This window comes from Struthio camelus, chromosome 2 (genome assembly GCF_040807025.1).
Source record: "Struthio camelus isolate bStrCam1 chromosome 2, bStrCam1.hap1, whole genome shotgun sequence".
In the NCBI taxonomy this organism is placed as follows: domain Eukaryota; kingdom Metazoa; phylum Chordata; class Aves; order Struthioniformes; family Struthionidae; genus Struthio; species Struthio camelus.
The window spans coordinates 162940112-162957689 of record NC_090943.1 but is presented as its reverse complement, the minus strand read 5'-3'; the positions used below and the strand labels follow the sequence as shown (position 1 = coordinate 162957689).

Genomic DNA, 17578 nt, shown 5'->3' with positions numbered 1-17578 from the left:
AGAAACGTATGAGATGTTCATAGTTCAGTTCCATTTGTTAAAAAGTTAAGTGAGGAGTTGTTTCAGAACACAGTCGTTTCTTACCTCCATTGAGTACTTCTACTTGGACTTTCAATAACTATTTGGGTTTTCAACTCTACAGATCCAACATGGCTATCAACTAATTTGGGCATTTTAACCTGCATAGAGTGTTCTGGAATACACAGAGAAATGGGTGTCCATATTTCTCGAATCCAGTCTTTGGAATTAGACAAATTGGGAACGTCTGAACTCTTGGTAAGTTTCTTAAATTTGGATTTTTTTTTTTTTTGTCAACTGCTGACTTGTATCTAAGGATCATTCAGGTGTAGAATTCACAGTTAATTATTTTTCAAGATACTAGTTTTCATATTTTTATAAATACCCTATAGGAGGTTTTGTCTTATTATGCATTATTGATGCTTTTATTCCTTTATCACTTCTTATGTTTGTTCTCTGAGGCTTTACAATTTGAATATTTATTTACATTGCGACTGGGGTAACCAGAATGTTACCTCTTATTAGCTGATCTTGGCTCTAAATCAGGACGGTCTAAAATCTCATGAGATTAAAAACAAGAAAAAAAAAAACAAAAAAAAACAAATTTAATTTAATTTTGGCAGAAAAATTTTGGCTGCATCTTTTGATGGAAGAAACCCTGTAATGTTAATTTTATGAAAATAATTGGATGCAAGTTTGCACGTGTTTTTTTTTTTTTTAAAAAGCTATGAGATATTTTATTCCCTCAACTGTGCTTGACTGGTGAAAGAAGGCTTACTAGAGAAGTCTTGCACAGGAAAATCAAAGGAAGATAGAAGGTAATTCTAGGTTTATGTATAGGTTTAACATTAGCACTATTATCCTTTTGGCAATCTTTTTGTTCATAAAATTACTATTCATTTAAATCAGATTTTACTAAGCAAGAATTTCTAGCACATCTGAACACCTGATACAAAAATAGTTTCCTGACTAGTGTACCAGCGCTGTTTCAATGTTCGGGCTGCTAGTTCCTCATTCTATTTTTATAGCTGAGGCAGAGTATTTTGAAAAATAAATAATTGGCATGACAGCGAAGCTTATTTTATAACAAGTGTTAGGATGGTAGGGCTCACATTTTAAAAAGTTCTTAAATTCCTTTACATTTAAATATATATTGTACTTTTGTTTTACAGTTTTTTGTATTGTCTTGTATTAGTAGTGTGGAAAACGAGCATTAAGATAATAGTCTAGTTTTTAACTTGCCCTCAGTAACAAAACCCTCATAGCTTTTTATTTTTTTATTTTTTTATTGCAGCTGGCCAAGAATGTAGGAAATAATAGTTTTAATGATATCATGGAAGGGAATTTACCTAGTCCTTCACCTAAACCCAGTCCATCAAGTGACATGTAAGTTTTGAACCTATACGTTTTTTAATATTAAGTTTTCTGTGGAAAGCATATGTTGATGTTAAAAATCTTAAGTTATAATCAAGCTAGAAGAGGACTAAGATGACAGAAGACTAGCGTGTTTTTGTTTTTTTGTTTTTTTTTCCTCCAACTGTTGCGTTTCTTAGGTTTTTATCTTTTGCTGTGTAGTCATGCTTTAGCTACCTCAACTTTTCAATGTGAGAAAGTTAGTTTTCAGATACTGTAAGTTTGGGCTTCTGTAGATCGTGCTGTAGAACCTTGAATGTTTCCCACTTCGGTAGTACGCCCTCAAGTGATAAACGGTGTTGGACCAAATGACGCAAACTTCAGTGCTGTCTTGAGAGCGTGACAAGTTTTCTTTCTTTCACTGGTGTGGAAGATGCACAGACCACATAACAGATGTGGTTTTGCCAGAAAACGTTTGTTATGTTATTCTGTGTCTGCTTCAATGTTTCTTCCTTTATCATGTTTTATCATGCTTTTAACATGTAGATGTTTCCATGAAAAATCACGTTTCAGGCTTTGGGTTTTCTTTGGTCTCCAAAGTAAGGGTAACTTTCATATGTAGTGAGAAGACAAGGTATAGTTAAACATGTACCTTATTTTGGGCAAGAAGCATGCATTATAATAATAGTCTTTATCTGATAGTCTTGCTCTTCACTTTTGAGTTCCTGATTTAGGCAAGGTGATTTAAACTTAAATCACTGACCCATTTTTCAAAGACTTCTAAGCCAAGTTCTATTTTCACACCCTCACAGGACTGCACGTAAAGAATTTATCACTGCTAAATATGTAGATCATAAGTTCTCTAGGAAGACTTGTGCATCTGCAGCAGCTAAACTGAATGAATTACTTGAGGCTGTCAAATCCAGGGATTTACTTGCACTAATTCAAGTCTATGCAGAGGGGGTAGAGCTAATGGAGCCACTGTTAGAGCCTGGACAGGTAAGCTTATCAGGTAAACAAAGTCAAGAGTATTTTAAGTAATCTATATTTGTAAAATGTCCAGTACGAGGGATTACTGCCTTAGATGGTAAAAGAACAGAAATAACAGATGAAAATGATATTCTTTTCTTTCTTTCCCTAACGTGACGTCCTTGTGGGGAGAGAACGTGAAGATTGTGTCTGTTGCCAGCGATTAGTCGGAAGGAGTGTGAAAGGGCACTAGTATGACGACAGGCCATTCCAGGTTGCGACTGTAGTATATTGACAAACACCTGCTCTGCAGTGGCCTAAAGAGAGACTTGATAACCTCGGGTCAGCTCTGTCATAGGCAGTGTCACATCTACTTTAAAGTAGTTGCTGAAGCAACATGTTGAAATGGCAGGAGTTGGCATACACTGTGTAAGTCTCTCTTCATTCTGTATGAAGGAACAGTAAATCTGATTCCTTCCCAGCTTGTGATCAAACCATTTTAAAAAAAAAAAACAGATTTTTTTTTTTCTCAACCATGAAAAGAGATTTTTCTCCATAAAAGTATGAATACTTGCAGTTCCTGCTGAAGCCAGTGGCAGTTTCTCCGAAAATCAGTCTAGTTTGTTTGAGATGGCTACCTCAAGCATCCGTGTAGAAGTATTACTGAAGAGTAACATAACTTGGTTTTATAGAGATACAATGCTATGTAATTACTCTGTCAGCAATGTTTTCTCCCACTAATGTTGTACCCATCTGTGAAACTTTGTTATAATCTGCTGAAGTGGAGAGATCTCAGAGAGAATGTTTTTGACAGGTTCTGCCAAAGTAATTAATTTAGTGGAGGACAAAGCAAAACTTTGTATCAAGTGGAGGGTATGAGCTCAACATAGTGTAAGCACTTGCAATATCACAGATTTCATGACATGGAGACGCATTGCAAATTCTCTTAACTACAATATAAACTTTCTGGTTTTGTGTCACCCGTAGCAGATAGAATTAACTCCTTAAAGGTTCTCAGCTATTAGTTTGTGATATCTAGAAAAGTATGAACTGTAATTGAAATGTTAGGACATTTATAGCAGTTTCCTCCCACATAAGTTCTCTGACATTGATTAAAAGTCACAATTCTTAAAAGGGTGTGTAATCTGAAATATATGTACTGTGATGTCCTTTTTGACCATAGGATTAAAAAAAATCTGATATTAATTCAGTTTCTCTCTTGCAATTTTGAAATTAATACAGCTTTTATGTTTTTATATAAGTATCTATATATGTTACATGTATGGAAGATAATATAGGATTCATTTTAAAAGATTGAGTGACGTTATCTCAGCAGAAAGTCTGATATTATAAGCTTTGCAGAAGTAAGATGCAAAAATCTAACTTTTTTTTTGTTTAGGAGCCAGGTGAAACAGCACTTCATTTAGCAGTCCGGACTGCTGACCAAACCTCTCTCCATCTGGTTGACTTCCTTGTACAGAACTGGTATGGGTTGCTCATTTTTCATTAAGTTGTTGCGAATGACAAAGGTAGATGTTCAGAATGATTCTTGAAGTACTTTGGATGGACTTTGTAATCATTCTCCTTAACTATGTTTCAAAAGATCATGTTTTGATAACTTTAGGGTACTAAATGACTCTTTAGTGAGTAAAGAGAGGGAAAGAAGAGTAGAATTAAACCATGAAAAGCAGTTATATGAAAAGAGGATGAAGGCAGAAACTATGCAGAGCATAAGAGAAAAGAGCATTCTTCCAAATATAGGGACAGACTGAGTGAAAGAAATCATAAGAATGGAAGATAAGAATCTTTCACCGAAAGTAATAGATAAAAGTTGGATTGACTTTGAAAAAGAAGTCTGAATAGTTCATAAATTATATTACAGTTTCTAAGAGCCTACTATTTTAAACTAATAATTTTCAACACCTAATTCTTTGACTAAGCTACTAATCTTTGTAGCCAAGAGTTGCATTCATAGAAGTAGGAAAACTTGATGAAAATATTTTCTTTAAAAAAAAAAATCAAATGATGTAACGGTACATTACTTTTTACATATGTCACCATATAGGTGACGTTTACGTGAGATGGATTCCAGTCCATTGCTGTAGTATGCTATTAAGTGAAAGAAGCAGCAATCACTTGCATTGTCAAACGGCAACTTTTAACAGAACAGTGAGAGAGAAGGGTCAGGAGAAACCCGGAAGATTCATCACAACCAGCTTGAGTTGGGGGAGGGCCTTTGGTTTGAGGAGTTTGCCCGCTCTCTTTCTCTCACTCTGAGCATGTGAAGTCATGCTTGCTACTGAAATGCAGTCAGTGGATACTTGTTTTTCCTTCCTCTTTCTGATAGTTTGCGGAGTATGGTGCGTAAGCAGCGTTGGAGAGGAAGTTTGGTCTTGTCTCAAGCTCAAATTTAAGAGCACGTTTATAGTAAAATGCTCTTTGCCTTTTATATATGCTTGATGTTCAGTATGAATAATAGTGAGCAGAAAAAAAAGCTGTTCTTTTCACTTACATAAATGTATTATATTGACCTAGATACAAGTCAGCAACTTTTTTTTTTTTTTTAAAGATCCTTGATTTAGAAGCTGAAAATTTAAGGAAGTACGTTTTTTAAAAGCCCTGTGAGCTACTTTGCACAGCTCATCTTTTCCTAACTCAGTGTGTAGCCTTCTTATGACCGCCTTTCGTGCATCTTCGCAGGGCCCCTCCTCATAGTTCCTTGCATGTGCAGGTTTTTTAGCCTATTCTAACTGTGTGAAAATGTTTCTTCAGATATTTTTATTTGACTAATTTAGCCCGTTTGAAAAAGAAAGGAACATATTCCATGAATATGCTGAGTGGCAGGTGGAGAGCAACTAGAATGACCTTGCAAAGGGTTAGGTCTGAATCTGCGTTAATTCTTTTGAATGAATGTCTGTAGATACTCAGTCTTTTTTCAACCACTGTTCAGGGATTTCCAGCAATATGCTTGGAACCATAATTCCTAATAGTCTTGGGAAGTAATAGGTACCCTGTCTGATTGAAATACATTAGCTGCCTACTTTATACTTGTCCACTATTGTATTTATGTATTACTGTAAATATTTATTATTGATAGGGATCCAGATCTAGTATGATCTGGAATGAATAGCGCAGCATACAATACTTCTCTCGGTTGTTTTTCTTTCCTTTGTGTTTAGTGGAAACCTGGATAAGCAAACAGCATTGGGTAATACGGTTCTACACTACTGCAGTATGTATAATAAACCTGAGTGTTTGAAATTGCTTTTGAGGGGGAAGCCAACTATTGATCTGGGTAAGCTCATTATTTAATGAAATAATAGGGGAAATTAAGGTTTCCTAACATTTCTTTTGATTTTTTTGTTAACCATTTTTATTTATGTCACATTGAGTGTGTTTCTAAGGAAAAATAAAATCTGTTTTAGAAACTCTGTTAGAAAGGTGATCTAAATTTCCCACTAACAAGCCTATAGGAAGCATTCAGTTAAAAAAATTAAACTCAAATTCTTAGAAAACTTTTGTCACTACTGTCTTTTAATATGAAATGCTTCTGATATTTCCTGGTTTTCTACAGCGTTTTATTTCTGACACATTTTGTTTTTATTGTAAGATTCACGTAATGCTTGTATGTTAAAATGCTTCAAGTGACCACTCACATTAATTCCACTCTAGATGCATGTGAGCTTCGTGTACACAAGGGTTAATTCTTTCTTTAATATTAATGTTAGTTAGCATTGTGGCTTCACCCAGGATGTGCTAGCCACCGCTGTGGTTGATAGGGGAAGGACTGGCTTTCTCAGCTTCTTTCCTTCTGTTTGCTGTCCTCCTGTGAGATATATCACTTGCTGTCTCTGCATCAGTCATTTTCCTCTCATTAAAATTGGCATCTCTGTATGTTTCGTCACATTTTTTTGTAATCTGCAATTAACTAGACTTTCTCCTTTCCTGCCACATCAAGACAGTTAGGAACGTGTCCCTTGAGGTCCAACTCATGAGGCTCAGGAGCTACCTGTCATATCTGTATACAGATTTGGATTCTCCCAGTTGTTGCTATGGGAAGGAAGCTTTCTAAACAGTTTTGTGCAAGTGGAAGTGTGTGGACTTTTACTTCTCCCTTTCTCCTCTTTTCTGTCATCATCTTCCACCTCCCCGGTCTGCAAACTGGTGCATAAGATTAGGTTCATAACTCAGTGGTAAAGGTCATTGATTTCCTTGGCTTTTCCATACATCCTTAGAACACTAGGATGTTGTAACACTATCAGGTCAAAAAATTTGATGTGACTTTTTATTTTTCTTTTTTTAATAGATATATCCCTATTTAGTAAAATAGAAAAACTAATTGAACAAGCTTAAGAAAGTCTATTGGTCCGTCTTTTGAACTCTTTACTAAGTGGTTGATATAAGAATGATCTTACGTTTCTGAGCTACTGTTTCTTTCGTGAGATTTCACATAGGAGCTGCATATCTTCTTCAGGCCTCAAACCATCACGTTTATACTTACAGACTAAAAGTATGGAATTTATGTAGTCTCCTAAGCAGTCTATTTTTTAATTTGAATTAATGAATATTATATTAATATTAGAAGTTCTCATTCACCTCAGTTATGCCTTTCCATAAGGTGCCTTCCTTCCTTCCAGAGATCTTTAGATTCATAGAAACCGTCTTTGAATGATAGGTATTGAAACTGGCCTTCCTAGGTGGCTGTTTCATATTTTTTAGAATTCATGACTGATATTCTATATATAAGATTACACAGATGTGGTTGCTTGTGAAACCTCAGGCTAGTTTGACTGTTTTCAGGGTCCAGTCAGAGAAAAGCTTTACAACCAGGCTATGGGGTAGAACATACTATGGTCCAACTCCATGGTATTTACAGAAATACTGTAAGAATAATCTTTACCTAGAATTTGTCCACATAAGATTTTAGAGGGGATTTTTTTAAGACTTGCTACTGAATATCTAGGAAGGATCATATTAGATATTGTTTTGGGAGACTTTCTCGAGGGCTCAGATCATCATCTGTTTGGGCATTATTTTGAAATCTAAGAAATTTTGTAGCTTTCAGAAGGAAAAAAAAACAACTAGGAAGCATGTAAATAATTCCTATTCAAATATCATCTTAGACTAGGACTTCTGTCTTCAGATTCAGGCTCCAGACAGTTATGTATCAGTCACTTAGAGCAAAAAGTATTTGGACCAATATTTGCATTTTTTTCTTTTCATCTCGGAATAGTTTTCTCTTCTAAGCTATCTTGCCCTGTCTGCTTGCTTTTTCTGCTTATTTGTGTAAGAGTTTTACTGGCAAAGGAGTTGCGCAGAGGTTGAAATGACTGCGTTTCTGTATATTCTCTGCTAGGATGGTTAGGAGGGATGTGGGGACTGTCCCAACAGATGCTGCTGTTCAGAAAGAGCCTGATGGTACATGAAGTGCATGAGCACTTAGAGTGGAATCTTAAAGAGCTGCAGCTGATATAGAGTAAATAGACATTTTTAATCACTTTTAGAAGTTACTGTGCTAAAATAGTGAAACTTAATGATTCTTTACACATCTCAAAGATATACCCTGTTTTTTACCACTTTTGTAGTAAACCAAGCTGGAGAGACGGCTCTAGACACAGCAAAAAGACTGAAAGCTGTCCAATGTGAAGAACTGGTAAGGAAAAAAAAAAATAAAAAAGGAAGCTTACTTCTTTAAAGATATGATCTATGTAGAATATCCTTTACTGCTATATCTCACGCTTGATATCACTCTCAGCTGTCTGTAGGCTGGTCTAAAGGCCCTACCACAGATGGCTATTTTTTAACTTCAGTACACTGTAGTCATTTTCTTTATAACAGCCTGAGCAGAAGAGTTTATTTCCTACTGTAAATGCTTAGCTATTTTAACCAGCCTATTTGCAGCCCTTCAATTTTAGGGGTTGGGTATGCGTCTTAAAATCAGTTACTGCATCTAAGAAGTTGGATTTCTTCAACTCAGAAGTTCTGCTTATAGACATTTCTGTCAGGAGCACCAATCAACCTCCAAAATATTAAACCTATCAACAACTTGCAGGTCTGGATCTTTGCTTGGCCTTTCCTACTTTGGCTTTTCCTAGCTTGTTTGCTGGGACAGTTAGACAGTTCAGAGATCCTGAAAATCTCCTGACAAGGAGAACTGAAACAAAATTAAACCTCCTTAAAGAAGAAAGGAGCAAAATTGTAGTGAACAAACAAGCTGAAGTGTATGTCTGGAAGTTAGGGTAGCAAAAATGTTAAACGCTAATATCTTTGGGATTTTTGTTCCCTTTATTGGTCGCGGCCAGGACAAAATTATTCTGGAATCTCCAGAGTGTATGAGTGGTGTCACCAGACAGAAACTTGCTGGAGTTTGAGAAATAAAGGTATCGGGGCTAAGGCATTTTCCCAGGTATTCTACTGAAGCAGAAGTCCAAGAGTCCAAGAGATTCTGCATCAGAGCAGCAAGCTTGTTTGTGCTTAGCCCTCTAAGATGCTTGACCAACATGCATTTAGTAAGCAAATGAGTTTTCAAGTGCCGTCAGTGGACTAAGGAGGTTAAGCTGTACAGTTTCACATACAGGACAAACTACAAAACAGTAGTCACTTGCATCTTGATTCTGTTTCTCAGAAGTTTTTTCTCCCTCATTTTGACAGTCCAAGGAGAAGGAAATTTACTCCTTCTCTGCAGCTGGTAATTTTGTATCTTTTGTTTCATAACTAAAAGTTCTTGACATGTAATAATGAAATATAGCACTATCGAGAGATCTTTTCCTTCCAAAGTCAGAATCGTTTTCCTTATTTCTGGGGATGCAAGTTAATGCTTTGCTGTGGTTGATAAGTTTGTACTCTCACTGACTTCAGTACTTCCGTGTCTGCAGAGCTAGTGCTTTTTCCAAGGTTTTGAGTACTCTGTCAGCTGAAGAACAGCTTTTATACAGCACGATTGGAATAGATTACTTTTTTCTTTGTGATATATACTTTATTAAGTAATACCTGCCATTAGTGTGGACCAGTTGATTGTGTTTAAGAACAAACAAAAAAAACTTAGGTGTTTTCAATGAGCATATCTAGCAGTTAATCATTTCAGTTACTGCAATTGAAGTTCTGTGAATACCTCTGACTCGAATTTTCAGTTAATTATAACAGAATGTTTTATGCCTTTTTCTAAACTTTTCATTTTTGAAGAAGAAAACTATTTTTGTATTTTTCTTAAAAGTGGCAATGAGATGAGGCTAAGACTAAGAAAGAAATATGAGTGAGCGCATGAAAAATGGGCACAAAAATGTAGAAAATAAATATCTAAATGCTTGCGGTGTAGTAGATGTACTGAGGTAATTTCTGTTTTATAACTTGGAGTTTTAACTGTATAATTCCATTCAATTTCAACTAAATTTGGTGCATTAATACTAGCAGGTTGAAAATACTTTTTTTTTTTTTTAATCTCTTCCCAATCTTATTTAGGGATGATCTGGTGTGGTCACAGGCTCTCCTGAATCAACGATTGCCAAGCAGTGTATTATTTTAAAGGATGTGAAGGAATAAAGAATGATGGGGGTTCTGAGTATTGAAATGGAGAACTTGTCACTTCTAAGAATTAGTGAACTGCAGTTTTCTCTTTTTGCTGATGGTTGCAGAAGTAGTAGTTTTTTAAAGAATGCAAATACATTATGCAGACCGGAAATTTAGAGGAATTCTGTGCATCATATTATTAGCCTGATCCACTGATAGGGGAGGAAAAAACACTTAAATATTTAAATAAAGGATCATTTTCTTTTTTGTCACTCCAACATAAGGATAGTGATTTTGGGGGGGGTAATAGTTGTATGTACCAACATTTATAAATAAATAGATTTTACCAATAATTCTGTGGTGAAATGAACATCAAAAATTTAGCTATTTGGATAATTCGATGCTTGAAGAAAAAAAAAAGGGGGGGGCGGAAGAAAAAAGGAAAAAATAATTTTAAAAAAGCCTGAGAATTTATAATTCTGTGCAGAAAATCTGCCTTTCTGGCCTTTATTCTTATATACCCCAAATAAAATCTTAAACTAAGAAAAAAGAGGAGGTTTGTCTGATGGCTCTGAAAGTATTTAATGTCTGGTCAAGTTTTAAAACTGTAAAAATTTCTATTCAGGGCTTTCTTCCGCAAAATTAAATGCGTGAATGCTGAAGGAACAGAAAGTGTTTTTAGTAAGAGTTGGTTTTTGTTTTTTGTTTGTTTTCTCCCCTCCCAGCTTTCTCAAGCCAAGGCAGGAAAGCTAAATCCTCATGTCCACGTAGAGTACGAGTGGAACCTTCGTCAGGAAGAAATTGATGAAAGTGATGATGACTTAGACGATAAGGTAAACCTGAATTACTGATACGGCTTTGCGAAAAGCTGTCGGTTTCTGTTTTACGGAAATGAATGGAAATTATTGGGACCTAATTTAGCTTACCTTTTTTCTAGCAGACTTTGAAAAAAATGATGATTTTAAAGCCTTTATTAAGGATTGCCGCAGTGCTTTCTGAATAGACTCTGCCAACCTAGTTATTTTAGACTTGAGTTTCGGAAGTTTTGCTTTGAGAAGGCATACAGTTTAATGTAAATAACTAAATGTAGATGTCTTGTCTTTGTGTCGTTTTCTCCCCTACCAATTTTGGATTGTAAATTTCTAGCTGGACGACGTCCACAACTTTCATCCTTAGTTCTTCCACAAATGTAATTAAAACTTAGTTGTTGATTCGGTAACTCCGTTTATTTTTCAAAGACTGTGCTGTGCAGTTTATTCCTGAAAAAAGGAGTAATGAAAAGACCAGTCTTGAGGGCATGGGATAACGGCTGCCCTAACACATGGAAAAATTGGGGTCAGTGTCCTACTTTAGGAAGTCAGTTAATTACTCTGCTCGGTTTCTGTAATAAAATGGGGATACACCTTTCCTCTTTTATAAGTATGTGGAAGGAAGAAATGTGATCACCTTTTCACTTTCTGTAACGCTGGAGACTGGGTAATTCAGACACCCAAATAATCCGCGTATCTTTAAGCACAGTAGTATCTCTGCAAGGAGCCGCATGAGATTGACTAATGCTACGGTAGGCCTGCCTGAACCAGAGCTGCAATGAAGCAGATGGTGGAGCTGTATATACAGCTGTTGATGACTGCCTGCACAGTCAAAAGACCTGCACAGCTATTAATGATTGGTGTGCAAAATTTCTGCAAAAAGAATTATATGCCTTTAAAAGAACAGCTGTACCACTGAACATATTGCTTGTCCAGTAAACAAATAAAACCAATGTGTCAAAGTAGTAGTTCTTTCATTTTTAAAATGTATCAGTGGGATCATATATTTGGTCTTTGGGGATAACTGATTAAAGTGCTGGTTGAACTGAAGATTACGCTTACAGTCTAAAAAAATTATTAGACTTTTTAGTACATTATTCAGTATATTATTAGCATGTATGTACTGCTTTAAAGATAAATCTGACTTTATGTGCATGTTTGTTTATGGTATGATCTTTAATTTTCAGTTACAGAGGAGAGCATCTTTCAGGTTGCATGTCTGAGAAAGAAGAATATAAGCTTATTTATCCAATAAAGGAAAAAGCTATGCTCATGTCTGCTAGAATATGTTCTATTATATTATTTCCCAAACATGTTAACTATATTTAATATGTAGACAGCTGTATAATGTATATTTTTTTTCTATTCTCAGCCTAGTCCTATCAAAAAAGAAAGAACTCCAAGACCCCAAAGTTTTTGTCACTCTTCTAGTATTTCTCCCCAAGACAAAATGACTCTTCCTGGATTTAGCACCCCTAGAGACAAGCAAAGACTCTCCTATGGAGCTTTCACCAATCAGATTTTTGCTTCTACAAGTACAGATTCCCCAACCTCTCCAACTGCAGATGCGCCTCCTCTCCCTCCTAGAAATGCTGGCAAAGGTAAGTCTGTCCTCAGACTACTCTTGCACAGCAGTATTTTTTCCGTCGTTGTCCCTTCTTAAACCAGATACTTTACGTTTTTTCAAGGTACAAAGTGCTTTTTTTTTCTCCTCGTTATGTTAATATTTGGTATGGTTCAATGAATATTCTTAAAAGTCAAAAAAGGAAAAACTTTGTAGTGGATTCATATTTATAACAGTATTCGTGGATAGATAAAAAGTAAGAGTAACAAACCCTCTGCTAAATAAAAGTTGATTCATTTTCTATAGAAATTCTGTTCATATTTTGCAGAAGCGTTTTTAATCAGTTATCACAAGAACACAAGTGTTTTTTAAAAAAAAAAAAAGTAAATCACTGCTGGATAGTGCTGTAGGATGATGTACTGTGTAGTGTCTGGCAGAGAGGGCGAAGAAACAAAGCTTTGAAGGAAAGGAGGTGCAGGAAGACTCCTTCTCTGTGCAGTGGAAAAAGAAGAACACCAGAACGACCAGTGAAGAGCTAAGCATGTTGGTATTAAAGTCCCCTTCCCTCTCAGTGCGTCAAGAATGCTCCCCTTCCACTTTGAGGGAAGGTGGTGGGAGCAAGGTATAAAGAGCTGCGGAGGAAATACTAAGCTAACTGCCAATGGTTAATAAGTCACTTAGGGGCTGAAGATCTACGTTGAAAGACACCTGGTCGTGAGTGAAATAACCATTTTGTTCTTGTACTGTGGTCCATAAGGAAGGCTCGTGCCATAGTTGGATCATATTTGCCATCTACATTCAGTCCAAATGGAGCAGATGCTTTTTCTTCTGTGATTAATACTAGTGACACTGTTGGTGGTAGCGTTTGAATGGGCAGAGAACTTACTTTCCTAAGAGGTTTATTGTTGCAGGTTTAGCAGGTAAGGATTCTGAAACCTAAATAGCTCTAAACCTCAAGTGTAGAGGACATACTTGCTGAACAGAACCTGTAACTTTACTCTAATTTGTGCAAGTCTAATCTTAGGACAAAAAAGTCCCTTTTTTACTTATTTAATTTAGAAGTAGCCAAATTGTGTTTCTACGATAGGCTTGCTAGAGAAAACTTCAGTTCTCATCAAGGCTACAGAGTAGTTTAAGGCTTCGGTGCTTGTGTCCAGTCTGCTCCCTTTTGTTATCGCTGCTATAACTTCATATTTCGTTTCTTCAACTTCTAGTTAACTTTGTTTTCAAATAAAAGCTCTCAGTGAGATGTGAAAGATAAAAAGGGACAGAACAGAGTCTGTTGACATCAGATGTCTGCTGTTACATGATTTAGAGGCTATGCTTAATAACTGTTCCACCATTGATCTTAGTCATGTACTGGGAACATTACAGTCCCTGGACTCTGTTTGAACAAACAGGCTTGTTGCACGTTAAGAGAAAAAGCAATTTGGCAAAGATGTGTACATTTTTTCACATGAGATTTGATAATCTGAGGGAGGTTTTTTTAATATTGCTTTCACTGGGGACTCATTCATGCTGATTGTGACTGTGCTGTCTTGATTTTTCCTGAAGGCATTAGAAGATTTTAACCTTTTCCATGCCTTCTCCCCTCCCCCCGTCTTTTTTTTCCTTATTTTATACTCATGCTCTATGTAACCATCAGCTACCGATTGACTGTCGTCAGAAGCAGGATACTGGTTTACGTGTTCCTTCAGTCTAACCTAACTTTTTTTTCATCATATAAGAGTTACAAGCGTTGGGAACTAAATATGAAGCCTGTTTCCTTAACAAGAGTAAGGAGCTTGTATTTGCATCCATGTGTACAGTATTCAGTATGTTGTCAGCTTTCAGTGGATCAAAAAAGAAAATAATTTTTTGTCATTGTATACTGTAGTTCTCATACAGACTTATTCAGAAAATTGCCTTTCTCCAGAAAGGGGAATATATATATATATATATATATATATATATATATATATGTTTCGTTCTAAATATGTGTTCAGGTTTCAGAAATGCTAAGTATTTCCTTAGGTGTTTCTGCAGGTTGTTTTCCAGGTGAGTGAATCAACACTACACCAAAGCTACTTGGAAAGAAATAATATGCTGAATTCTTTTTCTTGTGTTTTTATTTCAAGGATTAAGCGTAAGAAATCCTTATTTATATTGCAACAATATAATTAAGATATTCTTACAGAATATGGAGAAACATTGCCTTTTCATGATAACAGTAATGTAACTGCTACATCAGAGTAGAAAATGTCAGAGTCACAGTACAAGTCTGAGTGAGAGGTTGAATGGAACTGTTGTTAAATTTAAGTAACTAGGTTTCTCTGCCTCAAAAATGCCAAAATTTTACAGTCTGCTACTGATGCTGTATTTTGAGTTGATGACATTGCCAAGTATTTAATCAATTTTAGAATCATCCGTTACATTGTAGATATCTATACTATCTCTGATTGCAGGCATAGTTTAACAGACTCCAAAGGACAGGGGAACAAAGTGGCAAATCCTGAGAAGAGCCATGAGCATGGAAAAGTCCGTATGGTTGTCGCTATAGATGCTTTTGCGTTTTATTATAAACGGTGCTGCTTCTTGCCATCTCTTTCAACAAGAGTGTTGAAAAGCAGCAGCCCTGCCCCCTTCCTTAAGACACTGGTGACAGATGTTAATTTTGAAAAAGTCTGAGATGATTTTGTTTCTGGAAAAAAAATCTTAAAAATTTGGTGTGCTCTCTTGATCATTGGTAACAGAGCATATGCTTTGCGTCAAAGTTAACATACGAGGTGGCTTATGAAATTCTTTTCCTGTTAGAAACGTTCATTTTGAGAGCTTTTTGATTTAAGGCAACCTGAAAACATAGGATTATATTCTGTACTAAATTTCCTAAAGAGCAAGGAGTAAGAAGATCAAATTCAATCTATAACTAAATTTAAACTCACTTTCTGTCCCCAAGTGTAATCTGATCTTTACCGCTGCTCTGCTGTGAGGCCCCAACAGATACCATGGGACCCTGCTAGAGTACAGAGTCAGTCTGTAGTGGGGGGATAGGTGGAGGGATCCTTATTTTAGAGAGAGGCAGAGATTTTAACTATTTTCATAATATTTTATATCTTTTGGGACATACAGATAGTAAATCTTTTCCAAAACATGTTGTATATTTAAACAAAAACAATTCCCTTTAGCCCTCTGTAAACTGGCTTCATTCGCCAGTGAAGTTCCTTGGTAGCAAGGTTCCATGGTGTTTGCTGAGATGTCACAGTGGAGTGGAAGCCATCGAGTCTGAGCTTTGTGTTGGGGAGAGAAGGTAAGTTTAAAGCAGTTTATGTAATGAACACCCCTCTTGCCCATGGTTTTTGGTGGGTTTAGTGTCTAAGAATGTTCAATTCATTATTAAAATTGTATGGCTGGATTTATAATTGTGTATGTACTGGAATTCTTTGAGTTCAGTCATACATCACTTCAGCAGAAGTCCAGATTTGCTCACTGGATAACGTTTCAAAATATTTCAAAGTGCTGGAATGAGATTACTTCTGGTTTTATTTACATTCAGAAAGCAGAGAGCTATGTGGTGTGGTTTTTTTTTTTTTGTTTGTTTGGTTTTTTTTAGTTATTGGTACTCCTTAAGTGTTTACTGTCGGTTCTGAGGTGAAGGTTCCTGCAGCAGCAGCGTGTCAGATGTGCCTGCACTTCAGCTGTTGCTGTGCAAAGTCTGAGGTAGCCAATATTCGTCATGAGTTTAGGATAAGACAATGTGTTCTGCACTGAAGCAGCTCATTTGTGGGTACATCCCTACTGTAATTTTTGTTAATCCTAATAGGCAGAATGAAAAGCAGAGTATAGTAGCTTCATAAACCACCACAGCTATGCTTTTTTTTCCAGTAGCTTATCTAACTTTATTTAGGTTCAACTTACTTGTGTTGTCAGTCAAGTCTTCAGTGTGTGTGTGGCATACTGAAAATCATCTTTTTCAAGATTACATTTGCATTATGGCTTCAGACATCTACTAGGTCTTCTGCTTGTTTTACGGAAGGTTTTCAAAAAAAAAAAAAAAGCGGTGAAGTAGTTATATGACTCAGCACAGTAGCTTGAATAATGTTTGCACAAGCTTAACTGCAAACCCACAGTGAGGGCAATATTGCTAACTATAGTTCCTGGTTTTGTAGAAGCGTTAGGTAAATCTAAAGCAGTTGTTCTTAATTTTAGCTGAAAGCTAGTTGATCTCCAGTGCTTTTTCCTATGTCCATCACAAAAGAAATGAACGTGAAGGGCAGGGGGTCAGTTTGGTCAATGTTATGTCATGGAGTTCACCTTGGAGCTCAAATACAGATAAGTTTACAGATTTTATACGCTCTTCCACAACTCTGACGTTAGGTACGTAAAACCAGAAGGCACCTCCTTTGCAATTCCAGGCTATTGCTCTTGCAGACACTGTATCACATAATCTACTTCTTTACCTGATCATACTCATTTTTTAGCAAATTAGTTAATTTACATTTACTAGTAAATTCTAAAAGTTCCCTGCGTTGCTCACAGGGTTAGACATCCTCTGAAGTCCAGCAAATTTACTTTATTCGTGTACCAACGTTATTATTTAGCTTCAGTGGTTTTTCTCTTTCATTGAGGTCTGCATCAGCACACTACCTGGAGAGCAGTCACACAGGCCTCTGGTTTTGTTTTGTTAAACTAGACAAACCAAGCCTCTTTCACCTCTTCTAATATAATAGTCTTGTCATTCTCCTGTCATCCCAATTGTCCTTTCATTCTAGTGGCCCTTCTCTGCACCTTTCCCGTTTAAATCCGTTTTCTTAAACCTGAGTGACTGGCACTGCACGCAGTGTCTAGGTAGGGTCTTGCAGGAGCAGCGTTAAAACCTTCCCGCTTCCACTGGAAATACTGAGTCGGAACATCCTTTCATCCTGTTTATTTTTCTGTGCTTGCGTCATACTATGCCATGCCAGTTATTATGCAGATAGTCTCGGCTACCATTTTCAGCTGTTGAGTCACCAGTTTATACCTTTCTTAGTCTAGAAGTTAACCTTATCCATAGTACTGTTGTATTCCGTCTCGTTTCTGTTACCTCAGTCTTTGAGGTCATCCAGTTTCTCCTTGTTTCATTTGAGTGCTCTCTGGATGTAATATTGCAGCTCTCTTGCACATGCTTATAGACTTAATTTTAAAAATATGCTTATAAATGTGTTGTATGTTTTGGTTAAATAAAATTGAGTTATCTCTTTAGTACTGTAACAGGAAGGGAAGGCTAGTTGACGGCCGTTTATTTTCATGTGGTTATGTTTGTACAGCAACCCAAAAATTGCTGAATATAAGTTTTGGCTCTTTGTTAACAGAATTTTTTTTACTATTAATTAAAGACTGTACT

General features: G+C 36.3%; 1 protein-coding gene across 10 annotated transcripts in view; it reads left to right on the top strand.

The window, feature by feature from the left end:
- The window catches only part of ASAP1 (ArfGAP with SH3 domain, ankyrin repeat and PH domain 1), a 186311-nt gene that overhangs the window by 146913 nt on the left and 21820 nt on the right, over positions 1-17578 (top strand). For all 10 annotated transcript variants that reach the window (XM_068933309.1, XM_068933308.1, XM_068933313.1 and 7 more), the window contains 8 exons: positions 143-276; positions 1313-1404; positions 2184-2370; positions 3740-3825; positions 5520-5635; positions 7926-7993; positions 10572-10679; positions 12028-12256. In XM_068933309.1, the coding sequence (XP_068789410.1) occupies positions 143-276; positions 1313-1404; positions 2184-2370; positions 3740-3825; positions 5520-5635; positions 7926-7993; positions 10572-10679; positions 12028-12256 (1020 nt within the window). The remainder of the gene's footprint in view (positions 1-142; positions 277-1312; positions 1405-2183; positions 2371-3739; positions 3826-5519; positions 5636-7925; positions 7994-10571; positions 10680-12027; positions 12257-17578) is intronic.